Genomic DNA, 14168 nt, shown 5'->3' on the forward strand with positions numbered 1-14168 from the left:
TCAGAAGTTATTATTATTACTGGCTTTTGAACTTTGGGGTATTCTGGGCATATAACAAACTGCATGCAGGGCAGCACAAATTACATGGTGTATGGTCATTGCCTGTGAGTTCTTAGGCTTACCCTGAATTTTGAGCATCTTAGTTTTGTGTTCTGCTGGTTTTGAATCCATTTGGTTTACTTGCTCTAGGTTCGATGGCACCTTTATTAAACAGATGTATCTTGTTTCTAACGCCAGTATGTCTGGCTGTAGCAAGAGGACGCAGAGCACAGATGGATCTTCCCAACCATGGTACTGTGTCCATGCCCACGTTTCTCTTCCAAAGCTACTCTCTCCTTAGTGAAAAGGAGCTGATCTGAACTGATAGGAAGAACTCTGAGGAGAGGTAAAACTTGAATCAAAATCTGAATTGAATATAAGAAACGACCTTGGACTTCGCAGGTTTTATTTCTGCTGCTGTTCCGTCAGCATTGCCTTAAGCACCTTTCTGCTAGTTTCTTCCAGGTCCACTAAATCTCTCTCCCTAAACTTTCTATAATGGAGGTTGGAACTAGATGATCTTTAAGGTCCTTTACAACTCAAACCATTCTATGATTCTATGATAATTGTGCTTTTCTAAGAGGGTATGCCCTTTGGGAAGTATGTGATCATTACAGTCATGATACATAGGCCAGGTTGGACAGGGCTTAGGGCAACCTGCTCTCGTGGAAAGTGTCCCTTCCCGTGGCAGGGGGTTGGAACTGGCTGAGCTTTAGGGTTTCTTCCAACTCAAACCATTCAGTGATTCTGTGTGGTCTATGCAGGTCTCTGTATATGGGAGGGTTTGGATGGCAATTCAATATTAGGATATTAGAGGGTCCACACCTAGAAAGGGAAGGCAGGGAGCCTTGGATGCAGCTCTAAGAGATGAGAGAGCCCAAGAAGGACTACTATAGAAGAAAAATTATTTGAAGTGTCACACAGAGTATTCTGGTATTCCTGAAAAGTTCATGTATTTTCTGTACATCATTTTTTCAACATGAGCCTCAAGAGCTCTCTAAGATTGTGTCAGGCGGATTTCACGCAGTGCTGTGAAGCCAGGTCAAAAATAGAGGTAAGACAAATGGAGAAACAGATGTGTGCAGAACCCTGTGGCTTTCTATTTCCCCCATTCACAATGGTGAGAACACAGGGAAAAGAGATGAAAGAACATGAAATAAATCCTAGAGTTAAAAAAAGAATGCAGAACCAAACACAACAGGTAATATAGAGATTGATAAGAATAGTCAGGAATGCTTCCTGAAGAAAATGCCTTTGTTTCCCAGAATATTGAGGTGGACTACATAAAACCCCCAGAATAAACTAAAAAGAAACTCTCAATGTAATGTAGGTCCTTATACTGAGCACTTCATCACAAACCTTTTCTTACACTCAATAATTTCCTTTATATATAGGCTTATAGGCTATGAATAGGTTGTGAAGTCAAGACTAAAGGCATAGGGGTGGATTTGTAACTTCTGAATATGTGGATTTTTATGTGCCAGTGTGGGTCTTAATTATTGTGCTATTGAAAATAATTAGGTTCAGTATAACTCCCATTTGGAAAAAGAAATCGCTCCCATGGAATCATGGAATAACTGGATTTAAATAGGGATAGCCTTCCAAATGCAGAAGCAAGTTGGTTACATTGCCAATCATATAAAACAAGTACTCTTACGAAAAAAACCCTGTATCAACATAAACCTGAGTATTTGTGAGTTTAGTGATTTCAAGGAGTGTGACCAGCAGGTCGAAGGAGGTGATCCTGCCCCTCTACTCTGCTCCTGTGAGACCTCGCTTGGAGTATTGTGTGCAGTTCTGGTGTCCTCAACACATAAAGGACATGGAACTGTTGGAACAAGTGCAGAGGAGGCCACGAGGATGATCAGGGGATTGGAGCACCTCCTGTATGAAGACAGGCTGAGGAAGTTGGGGCTGTTCAGCCTGGAGAAGAGAAGGCTGCGTGGAGACCTCATAGCAGCCTTCCAGTATCTGAAGGGGGCCTATAGGGATGCTGGGGAGGGACTCTTCATTAGGGACTGTAGTGACAGGACAAGGGGTAATGGGTTCAAATTTAAACAGGGGAAGTTTAGATTGGATATAAGGAAGAAGTTCTTTCCTGTGAGGGTGGTGAGGCACTGGAATGGGTTGCCCAGGGAAGTTGTGAATGCTCCATCCCTGGCAGTGTTCAAGGCCAGGTTGGACAGAGGCTTGGGTGACATGGTTTAGTGTGAGGTGTCCCTGCCCATGGCAGGGGGGTTGGAACTGGATGATCTTAAGGTCCTTTCCAACCCTAACTACTCTATGATTCTATGAAGGATAGGATTTTTCTTTTAGATTGATTCAAATAATCTTTTCAGTAATTGCTGATCTGCTCCATTTGAACAGATTTCTTACACTTCATTGACTCCCTTATCTTGGAACTCCTCTTTGTGTTATGCTAAATTTATATTTACATGATTTTTAACAGCTAAACATAACAGTTTTCTTTCAAACCATTTATCAAAGTAAATTTGTTATTATGTGTTCTATTCAGCATACAATGGTTTGGCAATTTAAGAATTTAGGCTTCTCTGAAGAAATGTGTTTTAACATCTTCTGCATAATCTGATCATCATAACAAGGTATTAATGTCAGAATGTTCCTGAAAATGGATCTGATAATATGCAGTGTCTTGAAAAGGAAATAGTATCCTCGTAGAAGTCCATTTGTAGTCGAATTATAGATAAGGCTTGATAAAGGGATAGGGTTTTAAGCATACTGCTTTGTAATGTGTAATGTTTCACACTGTAGTTCACACTGTTCACAATATTTCACGCTGTGGCTGTTATTCCATTTATATCTCAATCTCCTGGGCGGTGCCTGAGTTGGCAGTCTTTCCCTTGGATTTTGGGATAAGCTGGATCTTTTGCAGTAAAGGTTAAAAAGGGTAAGTTCAGGCTAGATAGAAGGAAGAAGGTTTTTACTGTGAGGGTGGTGAGGCACTGGCACAGGGTGCCCAGAGAAGCTGTGGCTGCCCCATCCCTGGCAGTGTTCGAGACCAGGTTGGACACAAGGGCTTGGAGCAAGCTGCTCTAGTAGAAGGTGTCCCTGCCTGTGGCAGGGGTTGGCACCGGATGAGCTTTAAGCTCCCTTCCAACCCAAACCAGTCTGGGATTCTGTGATCTTCCCATGGTGTCCAAGGCAATTGAAACAACTTGAGTGTTTTCTGTCATTCCCTCTGTACTTGGAACTGGTGTTTGGAGATGTTATTTTTATTTTTCCTCTTTTGTCTCGTTGCCAGATGTCCACTTCAGTGACACAGAAAGCGTCTTAGAAGATTTTTCTGTAGTTTGCAGTGTAAGGGCAGCTGAATCAGGAGGATGTCTTGTTCACTGGTTTCCATGGTTCTCCCCAGTCGCACGTGGCAGTCCCAAAGGACCTGATTTTTGTGACAGTAACTGGGTTTTAAAGATACTGGAGAAATAATTACTTTGGAGTTATCTGGCTTTGTTTGCTTTCAGGAGTAGCTAAAAATATAAGCATCTCTTTGCTCCTTCCCTAACATGGGTGGGTACGTGCACATCTTCCATCTGGGTGGTTGCATGTATCAGACTGGACTGTGGATTCCAGTCTCCTGCAGTCTGCCCAGGGTGTACCCTGGGAATCCTACTAGTGTGCAACAAGGTGGTTTTCTCAGTGAATCTCTTCTGGGTTGATTTTTTTTTTCTTCTTATCCTTTCTGTGTGTGTCTTGAAGAATTTCCCATCCAGGTTTTGAAGTCCAAACACTTATTTTCCACTCTTTTTTTGATGTAATGTCGCTGAAAGAATTGTTGAGGATTTTTCAGAAAAAAAAACAGGATGCTGTCTCGATTCAGAAGAGGTTGCAGAGTAAATATTACCCAGCAGAGTGGCTATAAAGGGGTGAAATCCATGCCGAATGAAAAGGACAAAAGATTTATTGAATTGAAGAGGCAGGAAGACTTACGGCAGTAGGATTGTATTTCTTGTGTGTGTGTAGGAGTATCTCTGGTTGTCTGTTAATTATGTATTTCTCCTAACTCCAATAGGCTAGGACTTCAGTACCCCAGTAAAGATACCATCCTAAAGCTATCATTCTAGCTGTATGCCTTTAGAAATAAGGAAACTATGAATATAAAATGCCCAGATTTTATTCTTCCTCCTACAGGATTCTCTTATGAAAAAACCTAACCCGTTACTTGATAAATTTCTGTTCTGTCTATATAAGCTTTTGTATTATAGCATTTCCTACTTGGGAAACTGCCTCTTACATCTCTTTGGAACATCTGAGATAGCAAAATTTAACATAATTCTGTCGTGTGTTTTCAGTTTTAAATGTGCCTTATCAAATCTGCAGTTTAACACAAATCATTTATTTATCCTGAAGAAATAATTCGTGTCTCCTGAAAAAGGCCTTTCAAGGGCAAACTGGCAGCTGGCTGCTTGCTTCTTCTCTCTCTTTCTTCTAACAGTCAGTCACTAGTTCTTGTACCATTTCTGGGACTGCAGGCACCAAGGTACAGGTGTATTTTGACCTCACGGATTTTAGCAGCCTGAAATTAATGTTTCATGTGTGTTACTGAAACGGGAGATTTAGGGTAGATGTAAGGAAGAAATTTGTTACTGTGAGGGTGCTGAGGCGCTGGCACAGGGTGCCCAGAGAAGCTGTGGCTGCCCCATCCCTGGCAGTGTTCAAGGCCAGGTTGGATGGCGCTTGGAGCAAGCTGCTCTAGTGGGAGGTGTCCATGCCCATGGTGGGGGAGTGGAACTGGATGAGCTTTAAGCTCCCTTCCAACACAAACCATTCTGTGAGTGTGTGATTCTAGTTGTTCTCTTCTGTAGTCCCCATCCCACAGAGACAGGCTTTATCTTATGCTGTATACTCTGGTCCTGTCTCACTCTCTTTGCCTTCAGAAGGAAACCCAGTCCTTCCTGCATGTCCATGTGGCACTTATCCAGATGTCCAGGGTCATGCATCACATGAAATCCAAAGAGGCCGTGAGTCCCCAGCAATTTCTGTGTTAGCTCAAGTTTATCTTTACCTTTCTTTTAAGGGCTAAGCTTTTTATTTTGGGTCAAAGCCTGGCTTATCTTGCCGGCTTCATTAACACTCTTGAGAATGCCAGGTGCTAAAAGAGCTCTATTTTTGCTGCACAGATCAAGTGTGTCTAGTTTCTTGTGGCCTATTTTTACATATTTCTTCCTTCTATGACTAGGAAAAGCTGTGAAGGGAACAAAGAGATTGTGAATAGCCAGAGCAAACTGCTATGATATCATTACAAGAAAATAAAGTGGGGGATATATCTATGAGATTTCATTTCTGAGAGGGCATGGAGTTAAAATTAAAGGCAAGAAATGATATATATAAAAACAAATAAAAAGTAGAATGCTACATTCTGTTTGATATATTTCATCTGTCTACTGACTATTTCCAGATAATCTTATCAAAAAAGCTTTTAGGCCTTTAAATAAAGGATTCTTCAGAACCACTGGCTCAGAATTTTTCTCCCTTATCCACAGGTATTGCAGGGCATTGTGATTTAGCATTTGCTGTCAAGGAGTTGTCTACAGAAGGTGAGGAGGTGCTGAAGAACCTGATGGCTCTTTCACCCCAGAGGAGGAGGCACATATTCTACTGGGGTTGTGGGCTTGAATCCTGTGGTTTCCTGTCTTAAATGTGACCAACTGGCCAGGCTATGGGGATGCAGGAGGAGGAAAGGAGATGCTCTGGTCTTCAGTGCAGAAGCTGCAGGGACTCTGATGCTGACCTGTGGCTTCAGAGGGCAAGTGCTGGGATATTGCTCTGTGGTTATTAATGTACAGTTGGTATACATGAGATGGAAACACAGGAAAGCAGCAGAGAACTACACATGATGACTTGTAGTGTAGCAGTAGGGCAAAAAAAGGTTCCTTAGACTAAGCTAACCAAACCATTTCAGTCCTCCCCATAGATCCTTTGGACTTTTGGATGCTTTCCTTGTCCCCTGAATTCATTTATTCAGACATCTTCATAAGCAATAGATGCATATTCTAATATATGAACTGAAAGAGACAAAAGATGGAAGGACTGGTTGGACATTGGTTATTTCAACTAGATGAAAGCAAACTTACATTAATTAGATTCCTCATATAGTCATTCTTTGGATTTTTACCAGAGGACTGTTTTTTCCTTGTTGTAAATAATTATATCCTCTTTTGGGGTTTTTGGTTGTTTTCATTGCTAGCTTGGTTGTGCATAGTGGGAGGACATCCAGTGTCTTGGTTGGATGGAGAAGGGTTTCCCTTGCATCATCTTTACTGACAAAAGCTAAAGCTTGGAGCCAGTCTGCCTCCAAAGGGGGTAGAGGTTTCTCTCCATGTGCCTGCACTGCAGGATTTTTTGGGTGTATTTTTAAGTAAGAGAAGATCTAGTTGAGTGAGAATCCCTGTGGGTTAACAGTGCTTCCCAGCCTTCTGTGGAGTACAGGTGATGATCTGAGAAAGTACCTTTCAAAAGTTACTTACTGGCAGGAATTTTATGCAATTAAGCATCATTTTTGGCATGTCCAGAGATGTGGAGGAAATAGTCAACTTTTTCGTTGTATGGTGGACTTTATTATGTGACATTCCCAAACAGAATTTAGGATTTTTGTTGATTTACTTTATTATTTCTAAAAAAAAAAAAAAAAAAAAAAAAATTATGGAATTATCCCAAAGATAATAGGGCTTTAGGGTGTCCCCCCCCCCTTTTTAAAGGATCTGCCTCTTTGCTGCAAATAACTGAAAGTTAAAAGGATGGAGAGTCTGTTACTAAGTCTAGGGTGTTGCCAGAGATTTATGGAACAGGGTCCCTGTGTGGGTGATGCTTGGGTCGCTATGGTGACGGTGCTTTAACACTGGCACTGCATCCCACGGGCTGGAAATGACCCCTGTGTCTGCTGTGGTAGCCAGGAATCACCCTGCCCTGAGGACAGTCAGTGTTTTCCACCCCTGGCTACGTCTCAATAATCAGTCACAGTTCATTCTGTGCCAACAGATGAGGGAAGTGTTTCAATTGATGGGGGAAGTTTTCCTGGTGTCTAAACTCTGTTATGCAAGTGACAAATCGTGTTCAGCATTAAGGAAGTGTAAATCTGGATAAAAGCCACACGAATTATTGTGGATTTAGGCTAGTGCCTCATCTTAGGGTGTGTTTGGGTTTCCTCTTGGAGAAGAAAAAAGACAATCTATTAAGTCTTTTTCTGGCAGCTGCTGGACTGTGTCCTGTGCAATCTGAAATATTCTCTGTGATGAAAATATCTGCTTCTCTTCTGGCTCAACTCTTCCAAGTGAAAAAATGGAGTAAGGAGTTGTTTAAAACCAAAGATTCCCCATTTAGATACACTTAGTATTTGGTAACGGCGTGTTCTTCGCGTACCATGATAAAGCTGTAATGTGCCTCTGATACCCAAATGTTGATCCAGTGCTATATACAATTAAAATCTGAAATGATTTGATTAATACTGGGTTCATGTACAATAGCAGTTATGCTGGTTTCTGAGACAGTAAGTTACACTGACACCAGCCTTGAATCTAGCTTTTATAGATTATACCAGCATATGGCTTAGACACTTTGTTACCATCCCTAACACAACAGGCTCTAATTTTAGATCATCCTTTGCTGGTTACAGCTAAATTGTTTTTGCCATACACTTTTTCTTCTTGAAGAAAAGTAAAGGCTTTTTTGTTGTTGTTGTTGTTTGCAGTATCTTAATAATCATGCTGAAGTCCGTTAAGCTTGGTGGAAGCTAGAAAGAAATAGGAAAACAGTGAGTCATTAAAATACATGTTGTGGAGGATGAAAGTCTCTCTTCTGGTTGAATTGCTTCCAGGCAATAAGGAAAAGTCAGCCAAGTCTGAGAATTTTGGCAAGTTTTTTACTGGTGGGTAAATAACCCTAAAATAATCTTTGGTACATGAGAGGTGCCTGGAAGGGGTTCAGGAAGCAGGGCAGGAGTACGCAGGTGGCACTGGTGTGGTATAGAGTTATTTGACCCATCAGTGAGCACCAGTGTGCTCATATGAGCCCTTGTCACCCAAGGTTGGCATTTGACTCGGTTGTTGCAGGGAAAGCCCTGTTTAAAAAGACAAAAGGGTTTGTTTCATGGGGTGTCAGGCGAGTACACAGATCGTTATCAAATCATTATCATTAGAGATCATGATTGAATAAAGAGCAGCCTATGCCTTATGTTCCTAATAGGCTTCTATAGATGGAGGATTACAAGAAATGGGTTCTAGTCATGACAATGCATGTTTCTTGATAGAGCCATTACCTTTACATTAGTCTCATACAAGCTATAGGGTGTCCTTTCCAAACAGCTTTCATATTTCTCTGTTAATAACATTTTATAGGTTCCTTACTTGTGACAGGGCAAGATGATAATGGATGTGTTTGAAATGATAAAAACCAGATCAGTAGTTAAACTTACTTTATCATTAGATAAAGAATCTTTTCTGCAAAGCTGAACATCTTTTAATTACATAAAACTGAACACAGAGAGTCAAGATTTACTTATGGATAAAATAAAGGGCATACCTCGCCCCATTCAGACATGTAGGAAAATCAGTGCAATTTGCACTGGCCCAAAAGAGGCTTGAAATCAAAATCAGGTCTCAAATGATACTCAAGATTTTCTCTTTTAGCACATGTGGGTTTGAGATAAGATCAGTATAGTCTGTATGTGAAGAGAAGCGAATTCTGAAGTAATTGGCACAATATTTGGGTACCTATTTCATCTTTTCCTAGAATGCCACTTCTTTGTAGATGGATCAGCAATAGAAGCACAGGAGATGTCAATTATTCAACCTAAATGAATAATCTTTAAATCTTGAGTATGTGTGTACAATGTGCTAGTGATATAAAATAAGTTATTGTAAAGGATGTTTTAGATTGCAGTTGATCTTAAATTTGGTGGCTATTTTTGGCACAGAAATGCTTCCAAACAGTCTATGAAATATATAATACAGCTCTATAGGGAAAACATCATGTTTGAAGTACATAGGATCCTGAAAATCAGAGGTGAATATCGTTTGAAGATGTGTTTGTGCTTGGTCTTCCTAGGGGAATGCTTAGATCTCTCTGTGGAAATCTTCAAGAAGGCACCGTGAAAGTAGAGTTTTGGTCTGGATTAGAAGAACATTAAAAATGTCTTGGTAATGTCCATACAGTGAGAGCTGAGCTCTGTTCTTGCTGAGTCGAGGTCCTGTGTCCCTTGACTAAGTGGTGTGTTGTCACTACACAATCCCTATAATATGGTGTAGTTTTAACACTCCAGATCTTACTCCAGCAGATATAAAGGAGCCAATTTAACTGAAAATCCATGAAAGGAAATACAATTGAACTAAAGCTGCCAGTACAGTGGTTTATGTCAGTAGTGTTTCTGACCATTTAACAAGTGTACATATTCTAAGGTATTAGCCAAATTCTTATTAAAACAAGATTTCAGCCTGAATTCTAAGTGGAGGTGGGTTTTGATCTGATTTCTTCATCATCACCAGCATCTTTTACTCATTTTACCTGGAATAACTGACGTTTAGGATTTCATGTTGCCTCAGGCTTTTTGACAGTCAAATATATATCTGAAAGGACTGCAGAAAAACATGATCTTAATGGATTTTTTGCCACCTGGAGTGAGGCAAATTTGATGTTCTAATTCCTTATTTTCCACTTTCTAATTTTCCACTTGTGACATAAATGTTTTCTGTTGTAATTTGTCATTCTGTAATTTCATGAAAGCAGGTCTAGGGCTGCCAGCAGAGATTTTGGGTTCAACCAGTTGTTGAAATAAATAACTAGTTGATTAAATCTGTGTTTTCCATTGGAAATGTCTTGCCTGAAAAACAAACAGGAGTTTCCATTGAATTGAAAACTGTTTTGCTGTTTATAAACTGTGGAGGAAAAACCAAATATCAAGAGTGAAATGAGAGGGTTGAAGCTATTAAATTCCAATAATGATCATTAATGCACGGAGTTTACAACAGCCCAAGTGTGCATGGATGATAATACATTCAGGCACATGGAAATACTTCATAATATGAGATTTATGCAGATTTCATGGAAAATTTGTCCAGAGTAATCTGTGTACACTTGGAAAAATTGTGCCTCTTTCTTCTGTTCTCATCAGCTTGCAAGTAATGGTGTTTAACTCCTTCACACCTAAACCGGCCTTTCTGTTTTCACATGTACCTTCATGTTTCCCGTTGTATGCTCCTAAAGATAATAAAATGATTGTCATAAATCATGGTCGAAGGTAATCCCCACTGAAAATGAAGATTGTGGCAGCAGTAACTTATTTCCTCATTGGAAATGTTTTGTAGATAACTTTAGGTTTATTTTTATGCCTCCCTGTTGTGTGTGCAAAGTTTCATAGAGAAAGAATGAACATAACTGTAGTCAGTGCTACCATAAATGCAAGCTTTTAATAGGTAAAAATCAGCCTTTCTCAGGTATGTGCTGAAGAACCCACGTTTATTGATAAGGAGTGAAAATTCATTTGAATCCAAATGAGGGCAGCTCCTTCTCAGTGCACAGGCATAGGTCAGTGCTTTTCCCAGGGAAAGAGACTGGATTTCAGGCTAAGTGGTACCAAAGACAGGGGCTGTGATGATTTGTGCGGCTCCCACAGGAGCCTCCAGACTGGTGTCGGGAGTTGTGAATGATCCTCATTCTTAACTGTTTTCCCTTGATTTGCATTTGCTTCTGAGCTGCTTAACCACTGGTAGATTATTTCCATTTTCCTGGTGAATAATGCATGAGGGTATATAAGTGGATGTTCCTTGGCTGAGTGGGCTGCAGATGAAAAGTGTCAGCTCCTTTGCAGCATTAATGTGCATTTTTTTTCTCAGGTTAAAGCTGTAGAGAACCTAGATCTGCTTTTTTTGGATAACTCCTACAAGTGCCAAAATATTGGCAATGTTTGCCTTTGCTTTTCTGTTCCATTTGAATACCTGTTATTACAATGAAAAAGTCAGTTGCCAATTTTCCACTACAAGCTTATTTTCCTTGAGACTCCCCTTCAAGCTTTCCATGTTACATTGTTGTACCTGCTGCTGCAGCTTCCTGAAAACTATCAGGAACGGGGTCTTTTAGTTGGTTTTGCTCCCACTAAGGGTATTTTGTTTTACCAACTCTGAACACTGATTCCTTCTTGCACTTCCTTCTTGCTCTAGCATATTCCAGAGGGATAATTGGAGTATCCTCTGCTGCACAAGCAACCTTAAGACACAGATCCCTGCAATTCTTGTGTATAATCTGTGTAATGTTTCATGTAGTAGATTTAAACAAGTTGAATGCAGTAGTAAGTGAAGCAACACTTTAACCCATCCATCGTCCACCTGGTAGGAAAACCCCCACAAATTTATCCCTCATTAATTTACTAAGGGGCATTTGAGTATCTTAATGTACATTTGTTTCAGTCCCTGGGGTAGGCAGATCTTTTCTTCCTTTTCAACTTACTAAAAATATCCCTTTATATTCCTTAATACTAGAAAATCAAAGCACAACCATTGCTCTTGTTTGCTTGTGGTTAGGGAAGTTGTAGTTATGGGACATCTATTCAAGATCATCATTTGATCCCTAAAACATCAAAACTCTGACACTTCTGTCACAGGCCATTCTAAACCAAATCTATAATTGGGGTGGTAAAAAGTGAAAACTTTCAGGGATGTATCTGACATGTCAAATACTTTGGAAAATGGTGTTTGCTATGAAATTCCTGTGGGAGTGTGGTTAGAAAGAGCTTTCTAAAACAGGGAGTTGTGCTACCGAACAGAACTGCCTTATAACATCCGTCATGGCCAAACTTCCCAACTATAACAATAAAACTTCCCAACTATAACAATATCCCTTGAATTTATAGACACTCAGACACGAACTGTAGATAATTATAGTGTAAAATAATGCTTTTAAACTAAACTTAGGCTGACATTTCCTAAGATAAAAGTTTGAAAGCGTGTGGAATTGGAGGGGTTGTATAGGAAACACTGCACTAAGTTGTGCAAATGATATAATAATAATTGAATAGCTATGAAAACAGAATTCCATCAATATTCAAAACCAGCCCTAGGAGTGTTTTGTGGACTTTTTATAGTGCTTGATGTAGAGATGCAGAGAAAATATGTGGCAGAAATGCACATTCATAGATGGGCTCGTTTCAGGTTGTACATCAGGAATTGTCAAAATATAGCCAAAGAATAGAGAGGAAGAAGAGAAAAACTGTTTCTAGGAGATGGGGTTTAAATTTGAAATAATTACAAAACCTGCTATCAGGGTGTTGTCCAGAAGGGTAAGTGATGGTTTTGTGATGGTGATTCTGTTACGGAGGCGGAGAGGGGAGTGTTAGCGTCTTGTTCACCACTACAGAAAGTGGTCCCTGACTCTCCAATGTGTCACTCCAAACACTGCACTTAAAGCAGTCTTCTTCAGTGTTCCAGTTGTATTGCTAAGATATTCCAGTCTTCCAAAACCTGTCACCATCCTCTGCCATCTCTAATCACATTTAACATTGCTCAGTACATTCCATTACCTCATTTTCATTTCCCCCTTTCATGTGCAGCATGGCAGGGACAGCAGAGTAGTAGAAACTAAGAGAAACTGGAGTTGGCTTCCCCATCTGCTTTAAAACCTTTCTTTTGTCCATGTTTCCATTTTCAAATCATTCCATCAGAAGAGCTTTGCTTCCATAAACTTCTGCTTTCCAATTTTCCCCTTAAAGTTAGATTCTGACACCTAACTTCTTTCTGATGTTGCCTTCATTCCTTGCCCTTCTTAAAGGATCCTGCTTCCCATATCCAAGTAGAAGTCCCTGGAACCCGTTCCTGTCAGGTAAGGGTTAAACCATGGTAATTTTTCTGTTTGGGGGCGATAGTAAAAAAGTCTAATTTTGGTGTTCTGATTCCTGGTGAAGAAAAATTAACAAAACCCAGAGGTATTTTAGGAGCATAGCTTTCCCTTAAGGAAACCTTTCGTGGACCCATATTCTGTTGCCTTGAGGTTAAGTTGGCAGTAGATAAAGAGGGTCACTGTTAAAGATTCTGGGCTGTGAATGACTCCAAACTCCACACTGGGGCCTCAGAACATTGAAAAGATGGATGGACTGAAGAAGGTTTTTATTGTAAGATGCTTATTGTTGTGACTAATAGAATAGTCTGTTCTTAATGTGTTTTATGCTATGTCTGCATATATGAAATCATGTATCGAAAGTAGTGATTGAATGTTGTATTATTCTGGTCAGTATGGCAGAGTGATCTTGACATGTTTGAGAGTAACACACTCATTTTAAGAGTGGTGTTACTTGTAGGGAGTACTGGATATTTATATTACCAAGGAAGAACAAGGCAGTTCTGCACCTCATCTCACACTTCTCTTGTGGATGACATTTCAGCAAGGATTCTGTATCCAGGTATCCTCCTTTACACGGTCCTACCTTCCTTTTTCATGGGAAAGCCAGTAACTGTGCAGCAGAAAAAGGACAGCTTTGGATAGAAGACTGCATTAAAAGAAATATTTTATGCTATGGACCCAATTAACAATCAAAAACTGTAAGCTGTCAGAACAATAGATTGAAAAAGAGTTTAATATATATTAAGGTTTATTAAGCTATATAATTACAGATTAAGATGTACATTGCAATAAGTGGGGTAGTCCCCCCTGGATCATTGTAGCTGTCACCCATCCCCTATAAAGTGTCATCCATGTAATTTTGATGCACTGTATTTGTTTTAAAACGCACTGATTTTATTATTTTTCATGTGTAATAACTATATAGTCATTATGTACAGGTACTTCTATGAATACAGATAGTGGGGTTGTTTGAAGAAGTTCTTTATAGAGAATGGTTCTTGCTTAATTCATACTGATACGTTGTGTTAGTATACTGGTATTTCAATGCGGTTTACAATTCAGTTGTGAACAGGAAGATTCTGAATTTCATCAAACAATGTGGGCTTTTTCTTAAGTATTAAAAAATAGCAGCTTAATTTTTATTCAAAGCCAAGAGAATTTGGGCATGGAGGTCCTTTTGAGCATCCTGACTTTGGAGTTTAATGGAGATAATGGCCCTGATGCTGGCCTGAGATTTGCAAAGTGTCCTCATGAGCCATGCAACATTCCAGGGACTTTGCAAAGTAGGG

The 14168-nt window shown here is 39.9% G+C and overlaps 1 protein-coding gene across 4 annotated transcripts in view; it reads left to right on the plus strand.

The window, feature by feature from the left end:
- The window catches only part of SHANK2 (SH3 and multiple ankyrin repeat domains 2), a 361673-nt gene that overhangs the window by 92546 nt on the left and 254959 nt on the right, over window positions 1–14168 (plus strand). For 2 of the 4 annotated variants that reach the window (XM_061462082.1, XM_061462081.1), the window contains one exon: window positions 12811–12861. The exons of the other annotated variants lie outside the window; for them this stretch is intronic. In XM_061462082.1, the coding sequence (XP_061318066.1) occupies window positions 12811–12861 (51 nt within the window). The remainder of the gene's footprint in view (window positions 1–12810; window positions 12862–14168) is intronic. 4 annotated transcript variants of the gene reach the window in all.

This window comes from Pezoporus flaviventris, unplaced genomic scaffold (assembly GCF_033815535.1).
Source record: "Pezoporus flaviventris isolate CSIRO_AGI_PZ_B2104156 unplaced genomic scaffold, CSIRO_AGI_Pfla_v1 ptg000035l, whole genome shotgun sequence".
Lineage (NCBI taxonomy): Eukaryota > Metazoa > Chordata > Aves > Psittaciformes > Psittacidae > Pezoporus > Pezoporus flaviventris.